General features: G+C 42.3%; 2 protein-coding genes and 1 long non-coding RNA gene across 3 annotated transcripts in view; 1 reads left to right on the plus strand and 2 right to left on the minus strand.

Moving 5' to 3' along the window:
• Nucleotides 1-1,990: 1,990 nt before the first annotated feature.
• Nucleotides 1,991-5,696, minus strand: LOC107381070 (uncharacterized). Its single transcript, XM_015952559.3, has 6 exons — nt 4,874-5,696; nt 4,542-4,640; nt 3,367-3,497; nt 3,135-3,296; nt 2,790-3,016; nt 1,991-2,656 (listed from the first exon to the last, which is right to left on the minus strand). The coding sequence occupies exons 1-6, from the start codon at nt 4,938-4,940 to the stop codon at nt 2,557-2,559; spliced, it is 786 nt and encodes a 261-aa protein (XP_015808045.1). The 5' UTR covers nt 4,941-5,696; the 3' UTR covers nt 1,991-2,556.
• LOC139062665 (uncharacterized) lies at nt 3,707-20,753 on the plus strand. Its single transcript, XR_011516239.1, has 2 exons — nt 3,707-4,016; nt 16,606-20,753. It is a non-coding gene; the product is annotated as an uncharacterized lncRNA (long non-coding RNA).
• The window catches only part of LOC107381069 (FERM and PDZ domain-containing protein 4), a 65,522-nt gene continuing 53,745 nt past the window's right edge, over nt 9,638-21,414 (minus strand). Inside the window, exons 10-16 of the mRNA XM_015952558.3 lie at nt 21,244-21,380; nt 20,883-21,009; nt 18,223-18,312; nt 17,967-18,149; nt 17,744-17,882; nt 15,880-16,803; nt 9,638-13,245 (exon numbers count right to left, since the gene is read on the minus strand). Coding sequence (XP_015808044.3) covers nt 9,911-13,245; nt 15,880-16,803; nt 17,744-17,882; nt 17,967-18,149; nt 18,223-18,312; nt 20,883-21,009; nt 21,244-21,380 — 4,935 coding nt within the window. The 3' untranslated portion in view covers nt 9,638-9,910. The remainder of the gene's footprint in view (nt 13,246-15,879; nt 16,804-17,743; nt 17,883-17,966; nt 18,150-18,222; nt 18,313-20,882; nt 21,010-21,243; nt 21,381-21,414) is intronic.

A 21,414-nucleotide genomic window follows, 5' to 3' on the forward strand; every position in this document is an offset into this window, starting at 1 on the left:
CTTTTATTTTTGAACCAGTCATTTTCAAATTTAAGGGTTATGAGATGTTTCTCGGAGGAGCCCATAAAAACCTATTTACAGGAACACAAACACATTGTGCATCCTAATTCTGTTCATTATCATTTGCTTCCTCTAAACAACGCCCAACAAAGATAATACAAATTAGAGAAACAAATAATGTATCGGCCAGTCCAACGCACGAAGGTCACGTTGAGGTGCTTTGCATCATTACGAGCCCAGTGGCTTCATTTCAAACTGACAGGAGAAAAATTAAAACAATACGCAAGTGGGTTGTCACATTTATAAAGGACCCTTTAAATTGTATTATTAATAGGTTCCTGAGTGCAGCGCCATGGAAACAAGTGTCTGCATTAATCCTGTTTTCACAAGAGCCGAGATGAAAGCTACAGAAAGCTACACGCAACATAAAAAAACGAGTACAGCAGGAGGTCTCCTTATCAGGCAGCCGACTCTCAGCTTCTCATTGATTAACCCTAAATAGCTTCAAAACTGTTTAATCTTAGCTCCGAAGAGCGCCATGGCAACAGCTGTCGCAGGCCTGACTCCTGAAACATCCAGGGTGGAGAAATGTGCTGCAATGGTTCCACCTAGTGGCAGGGAAGGGTAACTGTAACTGAAGACACCATATAAACCAGGGGTCTTTTGCTTCTCATTCAATTTGAATAATTTTTTTACCACAATAGTTACAAGATCTTTAGCAAAAATACAAATTTGAGAAAAAAAAATAAATACCTTAATTATGATTCTTATTTTTATGTTTTAAAAACTGTTAAGCAGTGTAGAAAACAGGATGTTGATATTTGTGGAAAACTGTATAAAAAGAACAAGTGGATCTAAATTGGTCAATGGTATTTTTATTGTAACACAAATTTAGAGCAATATTCCATTAAACAACTGCTTCATTCTAGATTTTAACAATTATATCTATGTTTAAAACATTACTTTGTTTTTATTGTCTAGAGGCGACACAAATGTTTTTTGAATTTTTTGTAACTACAAGATTAACCCCTTGCAGCTCAATGAAAACTTGTTCTCTGGGAAAAAAGGGAAAAGGGGGAAAATTTTAAGAAAAAGAGGGAAAACGAAAGCAGCTTGTAAATGTTCGTAATTAGCATTACACACCAGAAATCGGCACGTTGCATATGTGACGTCACCACATAATCTCCTCTCCCCTAGCGTAGCTGCTACTTACCAAATGGCCAGATTTATGGTGGTTTGTTCCTCTTGTGGGAAGTTTGCTGAACTTACAGCCCTTTTCCCTCCGTTTTCTCCGTGTCTGATTCGATGACGTCACTTTCGTGATGCGCATTTGTAGTCCTGGACTTATTTTCACACAAAACCTAAAATAGCGTTTTCCCCTGTTAAAAATAAACATGTTCTTGGTATCAAAATGCATCTTTAAAATTCACGGGCATCATATGTGAAATTCATGGCACAAAACAAGCGGAATTATAAAATAGCATTTTTAGCCCCGTTGACTTGCATTAATTTTTTTGTTCTTCCGGGGACCCGTGATGCGGAAGTAGATGGGCGTGACTTAGGCTCCCTGAAACCCGACAGAAGAACCCCCTCTCCCCTCTAAACAAAAACTTTTTGGATCTACACGATTGACGTGTACACTTGCCTGGCAAGCCAGACTAAATAAATGTATTATTTATATTATTAAACTTTGAAAAGCAAGAATTTGGTCTAGTTCACTAGGCTGCGTGTACGTCACAGTTGGCCTCAAAAATGGTGATTTTTGCCAAAAAGCAACAAGTTTGCAGGTATAAAATCAAAAATATAAAACCATATTACAACCAAAGGCACATTATTTATCTCAAAACACAACTCTTGACTTATGCAGACTCCTAATACGTATAACTGCTAAATCTACTGGAGTCTTGAATTCAAAGTGTCAAACTGACAAAATGATGAAATAGATTATTGGTCTATTTTTAAAGCAGTTCTGAAAATTAAAAATAAGGCATTTCTGTAGTTCAGGTCATCTTTATTTAAATTAGTTTCTGTTTTATCAAAAACAAGTTCAAGTTTTCAGGACAAACAGCCACAGTGCAAAACACGAACATTAAAAAACTCTGAACAGGAAACAAGTCAAGACCAAAGGCCACAGCGTCAAGTATTCTGGACAAGAATTCACAGGAAACACACACACACACACACACACATATGTACACATACACACACCCAACACAAAAGCCCTTTCATAGTATTTTATCTGTTTTCAACGCAATCTTTTCAACAGTTCTAAAAAAAGAAATAAACCATCCTCTGGAACAGGAGGTATTTTTTAAACTCTGGGGGAAGTTCCATCTGACCTAATTAAAGCCTAGAGGTGACTCAAACTGGCGAGTTTAAACACTAATATACATTTAATGATTGGCACTTTTTATTAGCCAGACTTCTTATTAAATAGATGAATAAGGTACAGCTCATCCCCTCCATAGATGTTCTCCTAGGGCTCCTTACGTAGAAAAATACTCCAGCTTCCTTTTGGCCTTGGAGCACATCCAAATCAAATACAGCATGTTTTTTTCACAGATCACAATCCAGATGCTGAGCCCATCCCAGAATCCTTTGCAGCTCCTGAATACAGGGAACGATGGACTGGCTTTGAAGTTGAGCCATCTTCAACCTAGGAGAAAAACGTTTTTATTCAATTTAGATGAATTAGTTGAATTTTCTGTGGATGTTTCCTAACTAAAATATTTGTAGATAGAATATAAAAAAATAAAAGTTTAAGGAAACACCCTAGCTGTCAGCATTACCTCCTGAGTAGCTCGTGCCCCCTGCTGGGCTCCAGGCTGCAGTGCTGCAGAGCAGTGAGGATGTGAGCCGCCAGAACGCCGTAGCACTGCTCTCTGAGTGCATTGTGGCTCGCCGTGTCCCACTGCGGTAACTCACTGGTGTATAGCCACGCCATCAGGGAGTGCTCCAACACGGCGTCCCACTCCTTTCTCCTTAGGAGTACTTGGCCCCACTCCTGGCACGAAACCTGCAGGGAAAGAGAGCATTAGCACCGCACCACCTGGGTGAGCGAGACTTTATCTTTGTGACAAGAACTAAGTAGTTGCCATGGAGACGCAGACTCAACAACACTGAATATGACTTACTTTGAATGCCAGCAGATAAGGAAAGGCCTTCCTGTAGCAGTGGGCATCCCTGTTGGAGCCGAAGCGCGAGTACGGTATAGATCTGTAAACATTTGCCTTCTTCAGCTGCAGATCCTCCTGTAGGACTTTTATTTCTGGTGCCAGAATCCTCAGCTCTTGGCTCTGTAGAAGACATTTCAGGTTAAACCATCCGCAGAAACCAGAATCCCCAAAAAACGCTCAAAAACTGTACCTGCTCGACTAAAATCAGGGATCTAACCAGCTGCTCCAGCTGCTGTTTGGAAAGTGGAGTCGGATGCTCGTCTGGCTTCTCACACGAGTCCTCTAGCCTCTCTGTCCACATCCCATTGATGGACAGGTCCACTGCAAAACAAGACATGATTAGTCAGCACATTTAGACTTGTCCTCTGTTACTAGAGCCCCTTTTCAGATTGGCATTCTGGAACATGTGTGGACAATTCAGTCCGGTTTTTAACCAGAACTGTGTTTTCAGACACACCACTTGTGCACCTGAACTTGTCCTTTCGGCTGCCTTCACACAGCAGGGAAAAGTTCCAGATGTCTGAGGGGGAGGGGGCGGGAAGACTGTACCCGGATATTGCGTACACAGAGTGCGGCGGGCATACATGCGTCATTTACCCAAACAAAGCTATTCAGTCAAACATGGCCGACGAAGAGATAGAATTCCTCTCACGGATCGGACTTATGTTGAGCATAATTCTGCGCACACGAAGACGCATCAGAGACCTGGATGATGAAGCTCAATGGCTAATAAAGGAATCACGGAAGCGGTGTGAAGCGCTCCGTCGCGCGTCTAGGAGACGGTACCGTAGGAGGCGAGCTGCCATGGTTCGCCGCATGCTACAGGAGCGAGCTATCCAGGTGCGCACAGCGCCCCCCGGTCCCCTCCTCCTCCCTGTGCGGAACTCGAACTCCGTGACAAGTCCGGTCCCGTTACTAGGGGCATCGTCCGTTTTAATCACAGAAAAGGTTATCCGGATGTTTGTATTCAGACACAAAAGTCTTAGAACAGAGTCCCGAACTTTTCCGTTTTTCATGGCCTGTCTGAAGGGGGCTCTAGTGACCTGCCAAAGGACCGTGGGTGTAAATTAGCATTTATCCTACCATCTGTCATATTTACATGTGTGATGTCCATCAAATAAATGGATGAACGGCCACGTTAGTCCTGTTTTAGCAGATCTACACTTCCTTCTGAACCAGACTATTCTCAAAAGTCATCGTTTGCTAGTTTTCTGTTCATTTCTGTCGTCTTAAACTTAAAAACAACAATAAACAAACCAAAAATATCTGATTAAGTAAATAACAAACAAAACAAAACCACAAATAACTCCAGATTAGAAAACTTTCTTATCTGCAGGTGGAATTATCCTTATTAGTGATACTTACATGAGTGTGCACGCCTTGCGTGTGGGTTTCTAGTTCTTGGGAGTGCAGGTGGAGCTAAACGAGCACTGAGAATTTCCAGATACGATCTCCTCATTTGAGCTGCAAAACAACAATAATTCAAATACAACGCTGCACGCGTTTACTCCCAATGAAGACACCAAACACGAACTAATATTAAACTGCAGCTAGGTATTAAGTTGTTTTATGTTGCAAATAAAGTCGGTGCCAACTTTTAAACATGTCCTTTAGGGTGTTGTTAGCATGACAGCAGGTTTCCAGCCTGCAGAGCGCGTTAAGAGTTCAGAAAGCTACACAAAACTACAAAAACACACCTGCAATTTTAGGCTGTGGTGCGGGAATCTCCACCAACGCACGTCGAGGCTGAAACAGAGCTGCCATTGTTTGCCAAACTCTTGAGTTAGCCCTTGGGGCTAACTAGCTAGTGCTGTCTCAACTTTAAACCCCCCACAAGGTACCGAACAAAAACTTATCCGCCTAAACGGTCTATTCTTTAAACAGCTCGTCCTGTTGGGTCGGAACCGGAGTCCTCCTGGCTGGCGCAAAAAACCCCTAAAAGCGCTGAATCACGTTTGACGCTTCCGAAAGTAAGTAGAAGTTAAACCCCGCAACTTTTGTTTGCCAGAACAATGCTCGAGGAGGCGCGCGCGCGACACGAGTTGCCGCGCGGGTGTGGTTTAGAACGCATTTGTCGATCTGATTGGCTGACGTTCCAGCACGAGTATAGCACGCGCCCAATATGCAAATAGGCAAGTGGCTCGTCTCTCGCATGGAGAGGGGTAAGCCGATGTGACATATAATCAGTCGAACACTTTTCACTAGTTGCTTTCATTGGAATCTGTCTCGGATGTCTAGACTACAGACTCTACAGTTTTCACGCAAATAAATTGAAAACTGTAGTCCTTACAAAAGAAGTTCAGGATGTTTAACATAAAGGCTTCTCTAAAATAAACTAATCTTTTATATGGTTATTTGGCTTGCCATCAGCTGCACAGCTGGGGTAGGAACGTCACGTCAGCCACGCAGGAAACGTACAACACGGGAAATCCAGATGTGAACTAATGTAAAAGTAAAAAAAACGTTATCTTTCCTATTTACTTTGTGAAAATATCTATGTAAGACTTACATGTAGTTACCTGTAGGGTGGCGAAATTACACCAAGGCATTCAATGAAATCACCAGCTAGATAAGATTTTGCTCCTGTCTTTTAAAAATGTACGTGGCATGCAATGTTTTGTCAACCATTCAAATTTAATCCATATATATGAAAAGTATATACAGATATAAAAATATTTAACAAAAAATATGTATGTGCAAAACCAGAATCCCATGACGCTGGAATAGCTCACCAAGGTTAATGCAGGATAAAGAGAGTCCTTATTTTACCTCATTGGCCCTCAAAGCACCCATGACGCTTGTTTACTAAAAATTCATTAACCGGCTATTGACGCCCCTTAACGGTTAATAGCCGGTTATCCGGAATAATGTGGTTGTCCAGTAAACATATTTGATAGCGGCGCTCTTTTGCCCTCTGGTGGCCCAAAATACATTGCACCCAGCGCAGCCGAAGGACTTGAAGCAGTTAACAGAGATAAACTAGTTTACCAGGTTACAACATTAACAACAATTAACCAGTTAACTAAGTACATCTCAAGATATAATACAGGTTAGCAGCTATTTTTGATGCATTATTTTACAATGTGCTTATAAAAGTTTCTCACACTGAAACAGGTTCAATCAACAAACAACTGATGCTTAAATAAAGATGGCACATAGACATCACATAACAGTCAAAAAGGTCTCTGGCTTCCATTAACAAATGCATTAGCCACACTTCACGTGTAGGATTATTTATAATAGCCCAGCAACACTCACAAAATTAGATTAAATAAAAGACCACTTATAGGTAGTAATAATGCACTTCCTTTTGGTTCTTCACAAAATATGAAAGGCATTGCCTCCAGTGGCTTTTTTGCCTATTGTGCTACATCCATGCTCCATGCAGCAGCGTCTTATAGCGGTGCTTTGTTGTCATATAGTCCCAAGTCTAAATTGGCTCCTGCAAATACTTTGTGTTACTTCTTACTTTTCATTTGCAGTCTACATAATTATTGAGCTCACCAGGAATAATTGGTATCATTATTAGAAATAGTATTGTAACTTTAATCACTTTGGCACACAAAATACTAGTTCCTGCTATTCACTTCCATTGGTTATGCTAAGCTAAAGCAGACTGATTGCCGCCAGATCAGAAGAATTACTGTGCTTGTTACAAATGCTTTATTCCCACTAATCTAACTCTGGGGAATACAGAAATTAGGGGTGGAATATCCATAAAGTATCTAAATCTGCTCTGAAAAGCCCTAGTCTAAATAGTCCATAGTTGATTACCAAAGCTGTTTCAAACAAACTGTGGTCATCTTAGTGTCTTTCGCTCAGTTGCAGTAACATCCCGTCCATCAAACTGATAGACTGCTGTGACTGGAAAGTCACAATACTGGCCTGGACGGGTGAGATTTCAACAGAGCATAGCTAGACCGACATTCTGCTACTCTGTCTAGGTTCCTAGGCTACCTTGGACCAGCTCCTACGATGTAATCATAAGGGGTTCCAAGATCAGCCGAGAAACATAGTACCTCCAGGATGTTGTGGTCTTCCCGTAGGTCTTGTACCAGTTGGACTTGACTGGGGGTGTTTCTCAACACCCATCAACCTTGCCTTGATGCCTTGGCCCGCCCCAGTTGCCTAGGAGATACCTTATAGGGAGCCGCTAAGACATGTTCCAATGTTTATGTTTTACCGAGGCGTGTGTTCTTCGTTTGTTAGCCGTTTAGCTAGCTGAGCGAGGATACACGGGAGGTGTCCTGTAGCCTAGCCTTGGTCAAAAATTACCCAGAACATACCACGGTATTTTCAAAAGGATGGCGGATCAGAAGCCAGCAGCTACTCCGGGGACAAATTTCAAGTTTAAAAGTAAGTCAACTAATTAAAAAAATATATTTTTTTAGATCCAAAGAAGTTATCTATTGTTAGTTAGTTGCTTAGTATTTGCAGCTTCGTTGGCTAGCGGGTAGTAACTCACTTATATTTTGAATTTAATAAACATTTACACAATTTAAAACGTAAAAGGCTCGTTATGTATTTATATTGAAACTAATACGTATAAAATATAACGTGGTCTACCGTGTCTCGTGACGTTACGTGACCGCCGTGGTCACGTGATGCAAGTCCGTTCCATTTAACCGTTGTCTTTGACCAAGGAAGGACCAAGGCCAGGTGCCTTGACATTGAGAAACACCCTGTATCTCCTCACCACATTGTTCATCCGGAATTAGAGGTTTGACCGTCTATTGGATCCTCTTCTCCAAAACCTATGCATACACCTTACCAGGGAGGCTTAGGAGTGTGATACCTCTGTAGTTGTAGCCCTCTTTTTATTGATACATTAAAAAATAACTTGGGTAAAGTAAACAAACTAAAGTTCTAGAATACACATAAACTGTCATCGTCTTCCTTCGCTTATCTGGGTCCGGGTCACGGGGGCAGCAAACCAAACTAGGGAGCTCCAGACCGTCCTCTCCCCGGCCACCTCCACCAGCTCCTCCGGCAGGATCCCAAGGCGCTCCCGGACCAGATTGGAGATGTAACCTCTCCAACGTGTCCTGGGTCGACCCGGGGGCCTCCTGCCGGCAGGACATGCCCAAAACACCTCCCCAGGGAGACGTCCAGGAGGCATCCTGACCATATGCCCAAACCACTTCAGCTGACTCCTTTCGATCCGGAGGAGCAGCGGTTCTACTCCGAGTCCCTCCCGAATGTCCGAGCTCCTCACCCTATCTCTAAGGCTGAGCCCGGCCACCCTATGGAGGAAACTCATTTCAGCCACTTGTATCCGCGATCTTGTTCTTTCGGTCATTACCCAAAGCTCATGACCATAGGTGAGGATTGGGACGTAGATCGACCGGTAAATCGAGAGCCTGGCTTTCTGGCTCAGCTCCCTCTTCACCACGACAGATCGGCTCAGCGTCCGCATCACTACAGACGCCGAACCAATCCGCCTGTCAATCTCCCGATCCCTCCTACCCTCACTCGTAAACAAGACCCCAAGATACTTAAACTCCTCCACTTGTGGTAGGACCTCTCTCCCGACCCGGAGTTGGCAAGCCACCCTTTCCCGGTCGAGATCCATGGTCTCAGATTTGGAGGTGCTGATCCTCATCCCAGCCGCTTCACACTCGGCCGCGAACCTACCCTACATAACCTACATAAACTGGGCATTGCAAACTTTTAATGCTTACCATCTTTAATAATTCATTTAATAAATTTAAGATCAAAGCACATCCGATTAAAAGACAGAAGACAAATGTATATCTGTAAAAGATATTTTAATAGGTTGGTGAATGCTTTAAAAAAATCAGGACATTTATTTCTTCTTTCTAGACAGATGTAATTGAATTCTGATTTTGTAAAATAAGAAATAATTTACTGACAGCGCATATTCCCAAAACAGAAAACATTAAATAAAGCTCCTTCCAAACTGAATATGTTACAGTGCTATATTTTTATATTCGGTTCTATGCATTATTAACAGAAAATAGTTCATGTGGTAAAATATGGCAAAGTTGCTAATGAAATTCTAGCATACTGTAGCTGATGTCTTAATATTTATTTTATATGTTTTTTTAGTGGCAACAAACGAAAAAAAGTGCACTGTAATGCTACAAAATTGTACTATAACATGGTCATTTAGCTTACAATCAAGTGAATTTGAAGCAATAATTTTCTCACTAGACCAACAGTGACACACCTTTACTTACAGCTCTACTATATCTATTCATTTAGGTTTTATTTACAATCACCATTATCACCCATTTGTAATAAAACTGTACAATATGAACTGAAAATGACTTCCGTCCACCTTTCAGAATACTTAAGCAAATTAAATAGACTTCATTGCAAAGTGAAAGTGCACCTTCAGATAATATAATTATACTGTATTTATTTACAATATATACACTTTCAATAAGTTACATAATGCACAGGAGAAAGAGTATAGTATATATTAGCTACGTATTCTATAAAGGTCTGTGACTATATGGCTTTGCAAATAGACATTACAACAATGCCATCAGAAAAAGCAGGTGCAGTCATGATAATTTTTTTATTGTCTAACTTTGAAGTTCAGAGTAGAGTTCGACTGCAACACGTCTTGTTTTTTTTAGAGAGAAAGACCACCTAGACACAATAGGAAAACACTTTGACTCTTCTATAACACTTGAAGACAGAAAAATGTCTAAAGATAGACTTCTGCTGACTGCATGGACTGTTCTACAAAGCGTAAGGAATAGCCTCTACTTGCTTAGCAGCGTTTTCAGAGAGCGCGTGAGTGTGTTAGCGATGGCCGACATTGTACTGGAGTGGCGGACCAGGGCTTTCACGCTGTGCTCCCCTGGAGCGCCAATGGTGGCAGCTTCTGCTGCTTTAAGCAAACAAATATAGTTCATAACAACCTCATCAACCTTTGCTACGACTTCTCTTTGTTGCTGTGTGGCTGAGGCTCCAAGTCCCCTAACCAGACACATACAAGCTTCACACAGACAGCACAGCACCTGAAAGCTACATGTTACAGCTAGCAGCATTTCATCTGGACTACCATGGACTTGAGCCATTCTGCGGCATGCCCGGCCCAACTCTTTTGACTCAACAGATAGTAGCTGCTTATACTGGGATACATCCTGGATAGGCATCTGGATTCCTCGATCACATCGGCCTACGCTGGATCTCACCAGTGCAATCAGCTCACTGGCGTCACGACGGACATCATTAAAGCCAGAAGGGAAGGTATACATGCGGTCCTTGAGGGCGTTGATTCGTGCCAGACGGTCACTAAAGCTCATGTTATTGAGGACTTCTCCATAAAGCTGCTCCCCTGCCACATCCACTACAGAGCCACAGGAGGGTAAAGCTGATCCAACAGCACCATTGTTGTCTATACCTCCCCCACCTTGACTTCCTCTAGGCCTCTCCCACTCAATCTCGTCCTCTTCTCCCTCACTTTTGCGTTTAAAGAAGCAGTAACTAAAAGGGCCATTGCATCTCCAGGGGCTGGTGTCCAATTTTTGAGAGCCTTTCATATGTTTCGAGTCTTTTTGTAATGGAAATGCAACAGATGCCCTCCTGCTGTCAACACCTGAAGACCAGCATGAGGCTTGGGTTGACACAGATCCCTGCGAATAGCTTTTAGAGAGTCGTTTTCTTCCAGGCCTCCTCTGGACTTTGGTGTCTCCTTGTTGGGATAAAGATGCCGATAAGGGCTGCTGGCTCCGGCTGCGTGTGGGTTTATCAAACAGAACCTCCACACTTCCAGAACTGGCAGTCACATTGCTTGAGCTGCGTTTGAGCTCCCTGCCCCTTGCCATGAAAGGGTCTGCCTGCAGGAGATTGGGTGTAAAAGTCTTATTGTGGTTCTGATTCGGCCGCAACTGAATGGAATTGGAATCTTGTGCATGTCCCAAGTTGCTGCAGCTAGTATTCGCTTGCATGGGAAGAGATGAAGGAGGAGGTGGGGGAGGCGGTGGGGATGAGGGGAACTGTGCATTAGGTGTTGGAGATGAAACATTAGTTCTATTGCTACTAGATGACTGTCTGACAAAAGCTGATGGGTGGTCCCCCCTTCCTAGTGAGAGTGCACCAATGTCTGCACGTTGACCACTCAAACTGGGAGCAGCAGAGAAACACGACATTTCATTTGGACGAGAATGAGCCTGACGCATTGACCTCAAGTCTGGTTTAAACCAGTCCTCTGTTGTACCACTAGGTTGGCTTCTTGACCGAGGTGGGAGACGATTATTAATACCTCCAATATTTCGGTTTGGATTCGGGGCCCCATCTTGATTATTACACTCTTGTCTTTTATAAAGTGACAGGAAGTGCTCTGGATCCATACCACTAGCACCAAGCTCACTTTCCAGACCAGAGAAGGAGCTCCTCCTTTCAGAAGTAGCTTTCCTATAATCAGACCCCTCATTCAGTCTCTGAGCACGCATATCAGGACTTCTTTTAAGTTTGGCGGGAAGTGTGGCAGAATGATAAAAGTGTGGGTTGTTTGGTGCTACCTGCAAGGTGGATGCTTGAGTATTTACTAGATTAGGGCTGACAAATGGGGAAGATGCAGTCGAAGGCATACACTGACAGCGAGCTGTAGTGTTCCCTTTACTCTTAACCATTTCAACAAGCTGGGGGTTGCTTGTGATAAAGCGTCTTGTGTCTTTTTTAACCGCCCCTCCCATGCCAGCACTGTGGAGCTTCCCTCCCTGATGCATCTGGCTGACTGTTAGATAGTTAATCAGTTGTCTATAAGCCTCACTGCCCTCCTTTGGGTTAAGACCCTTGAAACATGCCTGTTGTTTGGTATGAATATCATTGTGGGGCCTCTTACTTCCGATGCCTGTCGTCTCCTTATGCTTGGATGGAGTAGCTGAGGAGGGTCTGCTTGATTCTGCCCCAAGAGAGGGGTGAATATTGGGAAGCATTTTCCGAAGTAGGGCAGGGTCCGCTTGGGGATGAGGGTCTTTACCCTGAGTGCTCTGACTAGAAAATCCAAGAGGAATTCCAGGTTTGTTGTCTTCACAGTTTAGCACTCTGAGCAGTGAGGAAGAAGAGCTAGAAAGTGGGTGCCTTTGCAAATGAGGGTGTTTAGACTGAACTGCACCAGGCCCAAGAGGAGAGTCAGTTGGTGTGGCACACACACTACTGTTGGTGCTTCCACCAGCATCCAGTGAAGAGCACAGAGAACCTTGTAATGAACTCTGAGCTTCACCTTGCAAATTTGAGATCCTTTTGGCCAAATGGTACTCACACAACCGTGCAACACTCTGTTGTCTTGAAATTGACTGATGGTCACTTTGGATGTCTGATCCCTGGTCAGATGATCTGGATTTTCTGGATGGAGACAGTAACGAGGCTACCACTAAATGTTCATCCTGCTCAGCAGTTGCAGCTCCATTGTCTGCAGAACAGTCCCCCAAGTTGACCACATCTAAAAAGTGGTCAGAAACAGTGGAAGGAGGGCAGAAATTTATGAAATGATCATGAGGGAGGCTGTTGACTCCCACGATCTCAGTCACAGCATTTTCCGGTATGATAGAATTCTGCCTTTCCTGACTTTCATCCTGTTCAGAAAATGTAGGGTGCTGATTCAAATCAAGATAACACCGTCTTATAATGCTCTCACCTCGATGTCCTTCCCTTGTGCTAAATGTGTTGTACTTTCCACTAGAATCAGCAGATTTTTTATGGTGCTTAACTCCTGGCGTGGTTGAACTCGGACGTTGGAGAGTGGCCGAGAGATTAGTCTGGGATTTCACCTCCAATCTGTCGGCACCTGGCGATGCCAAGTCTAACTGGGGGCTTCGTCTTGGAGGAACTGCTGGAGGTTGAAGGTGTCGTTTTGGACTCGGGGGTTTCTTATCTATTGAGCTACATGCATTAGGTGATACAGGAAATTCTGTTTTCTCCTCAAGTAAAGGTTGGTATCCTTCCCTTGTGGCCACTAGTAAACGCATGTGGCTCTCACTGAGCCTGTGACTAGCGGCTAGTTCAGAGATTTCAGTCATTTCTGAAGAATTGGTCTCATTGCCAGAATCTGATGATGACTCTGGACTAAAGCCATGAGATGTGTAAACACCTGGAAGACAGAAGAAACAGCCATTTAAGTATCATTGAACAAAACGCTGATTTTCAAAAATAAAGCAGATACTTGTTAGCGTAACCACTTTCAAACTAGTTTAACATTGTTTTACTAGGGCTCCAAACTGAAACCATTTAGTCCCATTGTTCCAACCATTTTGAAGAGTACATTTTTTAAGTGTTGCAAATCAACTAGGGAGACTAGAAACAACAGAATTCACAACTCACAACAACATGTGAATAAAAACAGGAGTATGTTGCCCTTTCAAAGTGTGTTTCTGTGAAAAAATTAATAACACTATGCTGACCATTATAGATGATGTCCTGTGAAGTTTATTAAAGGTAAAGTCCCATTAGTTGTCTCACTGGTGTGTGTGAAATTCGTTCTCCGTGTTTGACCCATCCCCTGGAGATGAGGTGAGCTGCAGACACAACCACACTCAGGAACCAATTGGTGGTTTTACCCCCCAATTAAACCCCTTACTGTTGGGTGTCAAGCGGGGTGGTATTGAGTCCCATTTTTTAAAGCCTTTGGTATGACCCGAACGTGGATTTGGTCAATACCAAAGCCAATAGCTGCCATCTTAGAAAACCTCCTGTCTACAAAATTCAATTACAGATTGTAAAACAATGTTGGAACTATATGTTTTTTTTTTTACTCAGAAAACTGAGGAAACGTTCAGAGACGTTTTGGAAACTTAAAGAGGGTCTGCACACCATCAGAATTTGTAACTCCACCCTTGTCAAGATTTGAAAAATGCCATGAAAGTGAGTGTTGCCAGGAGGCACAGAGTGGCATGGCCAAGTGTGGGGAATTTTCATCCTGGGAGGGAGGGGGAGTGGGAGGAGACTGTATCGATGACGTGAAATTGTTCCAGCCCCAGTCAATCACAAGTTTAAAATGCAGTAGCCACAGTTCTGCCACAGGGGGCAGCACTAAGACGTCTTTAGACCTAGATTCTAGATTTAATCAAGTTTACACAAACATGCCAAAAATGCACAGAAACAGAAAGATTGCATTTGTAAAAACCCAATTATACAGCTAATTAGCAAAAAAAGGTTATTTTGGGGTTTAGTTACTCTTTAATACTTTGTTCTTATGAAGTGCCTCATGATTTTTATCATGAGAGGCACAATATGAAAGATTTTTTTCGTCTTCTTCACTGTATCTCATTCTGTGCATTCGGGAGTCTGGACAACTGATTGTTGCGGTCCACTTCGGTCCTAGCTGTGCTAGCTATTAGCTCAAATTTGATTTCTTTAAACTGAGGCCAGGAACAAGCATCGTTGTGCCTGAATGATAATACGTGAACTTGTTAATATTTTTTTTTGAATGTGAACTGAACTTACATGTATTTTGTCTGATGAACTTTAAATTGAGCACACTCATTCTGGCGTTTGTAAACAGGCTTGTGAACGACACCGTCTCAGTTCAAGAACCCCAGATTTTCATGGAGCTAAAGTCAAAGCTGAAAAGATCCTTTTAACCATAGACATAAAAAGTAGACCCCACAAAAGGCAGCTGCCTTAGGCAGTAACGAGTGATGCGGGGTCCACTCTTTAGAGTCAATGATGTTAACAACGGACCTTGTGGTGCTTTCTGTTTTTGTTACGAGGAGTTGCTGTACATTGATCCTTGAAGTTGGATTAAAAACATTCACCCCACTTCAGGGGGTATTGCAGTTTATTTTTCCTACTCGGAAGACGGAATTTTCTAAGTTGGTTGGAAATTGGTATTCATTTGGGGCTGAATAGGCCAAGTTTTTTAATTTTTCTTATTCTTAGGACAAACCAGTCAGAAAATTCATTCACAAAATCTGAAAAGTGACTTAATTAAATGGTAATTAATGTTTCCTACGTCAGCCTGGTTCTTTCTTCAGGTTGTTTAATAATTCCGCTTTTTCAAAAAGCCATCTGAACAGCAAGTTTGTCCTCATGTTATTGAGTTGGATTGAACGGGTGGCAGCAATTGGAAAATTCCAGTACTATGTGGGTAATGGCTTGCCGCTACACACTGAAAAAATAACTACGAACTAGTTCATTTTTGGAGTTGCAAACTTTGTTAAAAATATTTTTTCTTATGAAATATGAGCTGCACCAGTTCGTTTTAAAATTTGTAAACTAAACTTTGAACCTGTTAATTTTTAAAACAAACTTTACCCAACACTGGAAACCAAAATGCTTGTTTATAATGCTTACAGAGAAACTTAAAAATTCGTAAAATGTTCATTTGAGTCACACTTTATCATAGTAACGATGCTAAAAACACAAAAAAGACACATTTGACCAATAATACCCTGGAAATGCAGTCAAAGGGACAAAAATATAAAACCGTTGTGGAAGAGATTATTTATTGAAGCTGTTGCCCCTAAAACTTTCAGGTACTTCAGGATAGCAAGTGAAAATCAGTGACAACCTGGAGTAAAAAAACTAAATCAACCATTAATTTGTTATTTTTCTGATATGAAAAATGACATTGATCATTTTCTTTGGTGTTCAAAAACTTGCCCAAAAATTATCGAACCTAAAAATGAAAGCCTAAAAATTTGGACTGATGGGGGAGGAGTGGCAGAACATTAGTGGTATATTTATTTACGAATCTCATGGACTAGTGTGCTTTTATTTAACATACCTGTATTATTACTGCCACGTGGTCGTGGGGGAGGGGGTCTCCGTTCAGAGACCGAGAGATCCTCCAGTGCTTGTAGAGTATTCATGACTGAATTCTCCAGCCTTCTCTCCCCACTGCTCCCTTCTCCCTCCTCGTGTGTCGGAATGGCATCGATTAACGACACCGGGATATCGTCATTATCAGATGTGCTCAGAGGTCTTCCCTCCGGAGCCGTGTCCTCGTCTGAACTATCCCGAAAACCTGGCGGTGGAGCGGCGATTGCGAGGTTCAAGGTCTGCAGCAATGTGTCGTCGTCATCTTCATCAACCCCATCGTCTCCTTCGGGCGGGGGCAACGATGTTAAGTCGATGATATCGTCAGTAGAACCGGAGAGTGCTAAAAAAGTAGCTTTGCCTCTTTGGTCTCCACAGTGTCCACTTTGTGTGTTCTCGCCTACCGGTGTTCCTCCGGTGGAGTCTTCCTCACAGGACACATCATCGTCATCCTCTGCATCATCAGTCGTGTCACGATAAAAGAGATCTCTCAGCAGCGGTTCTTCATTGCCTTCCTCCGTTATGATGTTGCTGTAGACGTGTGTTAGATCATTGAACTGGAAAGCATCTGATGACTCTGGGCTCTCCGGCAGCATGTCATAGTTCTTTGGTCTGGTTAGAGGCGGGTTTCCGCCAAAAATAAATGACACTTTGGCGTTCCGAGGTGAGTCTTGAATTCTGTGTCTGGTTGCAGGAGGAAGAGGCGGCAGTACTGGACTTCTTCTGGTCCCAAGGTTGCCATCGGGGTTTTGGGGTTCGGGGAAATAAGGACTAATGCTGTTTCCCGTCTGTCCATTCCCAGAACAGTTCCTGTCGTAGACATCTCCCTGTAACGGCTCCTCACTGATCCCTAAAGACGTGCTGTATGGCCACTCCGGGACACGATCCTGACCTGCAGAAAGCAACAAAAACACTGGTATTCTTTGTCACACTAAAATCTACCAGGCCACAATTCCAGTATTTAAAGGGTAACTAGAGTAAATGCAAAATGCTGTTTACAAATTGTTTACCTAAAGACAGGTTCATTTTTCTCAGTAATTTTGGATTTTTAGACTGACACATGTGCAGAAAAACTACCGGTACGCACCGTATACTTAAAAAAAGTCCTGGTTTAAAAGTGCTGGTACTGCTAACCGGTGTGTACCGGCCCACTGATATGTACGTTCCTGAAAAACATCTACCTCTTCAAAACATTATCATTAACTGACATTTCTTTGTATTTACCTGTTTTATAATTAACGTGACAACGGCAACTCTGCAAAACAAGCTAGCTTAAAACTTCTTATTCCACGCCTCTTGACAATGTTCCAACATATTCAAACAGGTGGGAGTGAGTGAATCAGTGGGACTAGACATATGTATAGTTTCTGTAGTAACTCGGGTGCTCTTCAAGATGCCCTGAAGAAGGTTGCATGCGACCGAAACACGTCAGCTTATATTATAATAATTATTTTTTGGAGTGCCTCAGATCATGATTTGTTTTCTTCCATATCTACTTTTAATGTTCTAACATAGTATAACTGTTTGCTTTTTGAGGTCTTTTAGCCCACTTTATTTCGTCAGACAGGTTCTGTTGATGCAATTCCTGAATTATACAGATCCGGCAGTAATCCGGTCTGGGTGTGGCTGGGGTCAATTACTTTTTCACATAGGCCCAGGTTGGCTCAATTAGTTTCTCCTCAATAACCTAAACCTATTAATTCAAGTTATCTTAGTCAAATATTGACGTTTGTTTGCTGATGTAAAACATTTTACTGACAAATAAAGAAAATAAAACAGAAGAAATCCTTAAGGGCTTTTTCACAGCATTGTTTGTGTTCTTTGTGACGCACCGGCTTCATCCTCCCCTGCGCTGTTACAGTTGGACATGTTGAAAATAGATCTCCGTGAGTCCACTAGGAGGCGATAGTAGCCTGCTGTTAGACATGCGAGGTTCATCGCATCACTAGACTCCATGATCAATGTGATGGGCTGAAACAGAACAGGAGGGGAGAATGAGGAAAGGGTAGGAAAAAAGACTAAAAAGTGCTTTCCTGGCTTGTTTTTCACACCTACCCTGACATCCAGAACATGAAGCTCCAGTCGGACGTTGATCTCGTCCTCTGTGAGGATCTCGATGCGGTTGACGTGGCTGAAGTCGGCCAAGAGGGCGACGAGGTTGGTCCGGGCGTTGATGACGTGGCTGATTCCATATCGCGGCCCCACCAACAGCGTCACCTCAGTCTGTTTCTCACCTTGCTGCAGCAAGAAGCAAATACGTTTTCTTTCTTACCAAAAAAGATTTCATCTCCTATAAAAACCAACGACTTACCAAAAGTATGGATCGGAACTCTCTTCCTCCATAGAGTTTGAGCTCACTGATGTACCTCAGGTAATGCACCTTTGCCTGCAAAGCCGTCAGCTGTGGGGAAAGCGAAGAAAGACGTACATAATGAAACCACTTCATCTTGAAAAGATGCATTTGAAACCATCTCAGCACGCCATTTTGATGTGGACCACTGGTTATTCATTATATCCCATCCTACTGTTTAAATCGGATCCACCACAGCACTCTCTTCTGTATTTAAAAACCAGCTCTTCAACTTCCTAAACAAACAGTTCCACCTCTGAAAACTTTACTTTTCTACAACTTTAATGTTTGTTTTTTCACTTCAGCACCAAGAAATGGAAATTTGTACTCATGAGCATGAAGTTTTGGTGCATTTACCCTCATCAAAATTCTTAGATCTGCTGTGAGAGCCTGCAATAGGTAGATTAGATCGGATGTAAAGCGTGACAAATTTCCTTGCAGAGGAGAAATGTGAGAAACATTCGTCTTTAGTGCATGCTTTGTGGCTCAGAGACCTGAGAAATAAAATATGGCTGCTTTAAGAGTGTTATGTATGTGGCATAAGTCACACATATTCTAGTGTGTAATCGTTATGGTACGTTCAGACCAATCAGAGCCTCAGACACCAGGTGAATTTGTTTACAGATATGAAATATATCCATTCATAAGAAAGGACCTGGTGTTCTGAGAATTTACAAGTGCAGGATTTACCACATGTGCCTTGTTACTGTCACCAATAAAATGTCACCGGCTCGGTTTTATGGATCACTCGTACATATTTTTTTAAAAGCTTTACAGATAAAAATGGAGCTCCAACACAGAATCACATTTCACTGTGCTTCAAAGTTTGTACATTTTATATTTCTGCGCAAATCAATTAAAAAAATTCTCCTCAGAAATTTCCACTTGTTTCAGAATTGGATAAAGCAACCAGACACATGAAACAAACAAGAAATTATTAAAAACATTAAGTCTTATAGTGCTTCAAAGTTATATTCTATGCATGTTTTTAGCTACACAAAATTTTAATTCACTAATATTAATCTACACATAGAGGTAAGGAATCCCAAACTATGACACTGACACCACCAAATGGTTTCACTGGAACATGGGTCTTACGCTGGACTCTTATCCATTTGAAATGAAATGGAGTTTTTGCCTTGCTTTATTTAGCACGAACAATTTTTCATACATTTTGTCGCCTGTAGTAGTCTTTAGGGAATCTTTATTTAGCACACCATGATAGATAGTTTAAAATATTCATATTCACATTTTGACAAACTTCTGATAAACAAAACCCCAAAACCTGACTTGAACCCGGGTCCACGGTCAAAGTTAACGGCTGACTTTAAAGAGCAGGCTCACTGAGAAACCATTCTTTACTAATTTTTTTAAATGATCAAAACAGCCTTCTACCCCTATTTCCTTTATTAGCTTCTGACAGAAAATATCCGGTGAGACGCTAGGATTAGAAAATCCTGACAGATGTCACTTATCATTCATGGACCCTACAAACACATCAAAGCAAAATTATGCTGAAATGTTGATAATTTCTTAAAGAGCAAGTTACCCCCTACCAGAATATTACTCCATTCCCACTTCCTGTTTGAAAAATGCAACAAATGCTGTTACCTAGCAGACCGAGAGGGCAGAGCCGCTAACAAACACACACACACACACACACACACACACACACACACACACACACACACACACACACACACACACACACACACACACACACACACACACACACACACACAAAACGACATTGTGACATCATATGGTACCAGCTAACGTTCCAGGGTACCTCTTAGCCAATAGCGATGGCAGATTCAAATTCAAATGCAGTGCAGTTTTTACCTGACAACAGCACAAAATTTGAACTAAAATGCAAAACTATTGACTACACGTGTCTGCAGCTTGATTAGACACACATTTATATAGTTTATCAGAAAAAAAATTGATTTGGGGGTGACGTGCTGTTTAAGGATGTTCAGTCTTGCAACATAACTGATTTAGTATTTTTTCTGCAAACAACCATAGAACAGCAGAATAAAGTAATATAAAACAAAATAGAACAAGATGGAATGGAATAATGGAATTGAAGCCTTTTTATGAGAGTTTAGTTCTAACCTCCTTATTTAAACTTGCCAAAGTCAATATGTGCCTTCTAGAGACGACCGGATGGAGCCTTTAAAACTCTTATAATAGAGCTCAAAGGTTCAGCCCGACTTGGGTGACCTGTTTTTATTGCAACATATGTGTATGAATATGAATACCTCATTATGCAGAAACGTTGACAAGACCTTTTGCTCGTTATTTGTATTAAAATTCTCTTCAGCTTGGCTAAGGGTTTTAGCCAAGGTCTCACACACACACACACACACACACACACACACACACACACACACACACACACACACACACACACACACACACACACACACACACACACACACACACACACACACACACACACACACACACACACACACACACACACACAACGACATTGTGACATCATATGGTGAGAACCTTTACAAGAAGGCTATTTTTGGATGTCGCGTCAGAAAACACCGTCTGTGTCCGAGTGTCTGAAAAGTTTATTAACAAGGACAAATATAAAAAGAGCTGGTTACTTTTTTCCCCGGAGGCACGAGGTTCTGGTTGGTTTTGAGGATGTGCGTCAGAGCCTTCTTGATGTTTTTCTCCTTCATGCTGGACAACACGATCGGAGGCAGGAACAGCGACAGGCCCCACTCCTTTCTGTTCAGAGGAGATGGATTTTAGAGTGAGAACGTCCTCGGGGAGATAAAGATTTCCCAGCGAACCTAGGTTAAAGACTCGCAGTAAAACGCTGGTGCTCATCGGGATGAGTGGCTATGAATGAGAGAACATTCAAGCAACTCTCAGGACGGCGGCTTTTTCTGTTCAAAGTCAGTCGTCATTGACTACAGATGGCATCATTACAGTCAAAACTGCACCTCTGCTGCAACTTACTGGATATATTTGAGGGAGACTTTCTGGCTCTGTCTGGTCGTCATGGAGAGGATATACATCTGCAAAGCGGCCAATCGCAGAGCAGCATCGTACTTCAGCTCAGGGCCAAAGCGCTCCAAAACCACGTCGTTACAACTCTGTGGCAATGCAGGTAATACAAGAACACCAGTG

The sequence above is a fragment of the Nothobranchius furzeri genome, chromosome 14, assembly GCF_043380555.1.
Source record: "Nothobranchius furzeri strain GRZ-AD chromosome 14, NfurGRZ-RIMD1, whole genome shotgun sequence".
NCBI classification, from domain to species: domain Eukaryota; kingdom Metazoa; phylum Chordata; class Actinopteri; order Cyprinodontiformes; family Nothobranchiidae; genus Nothobranchius; species Nothobranchius furzeri.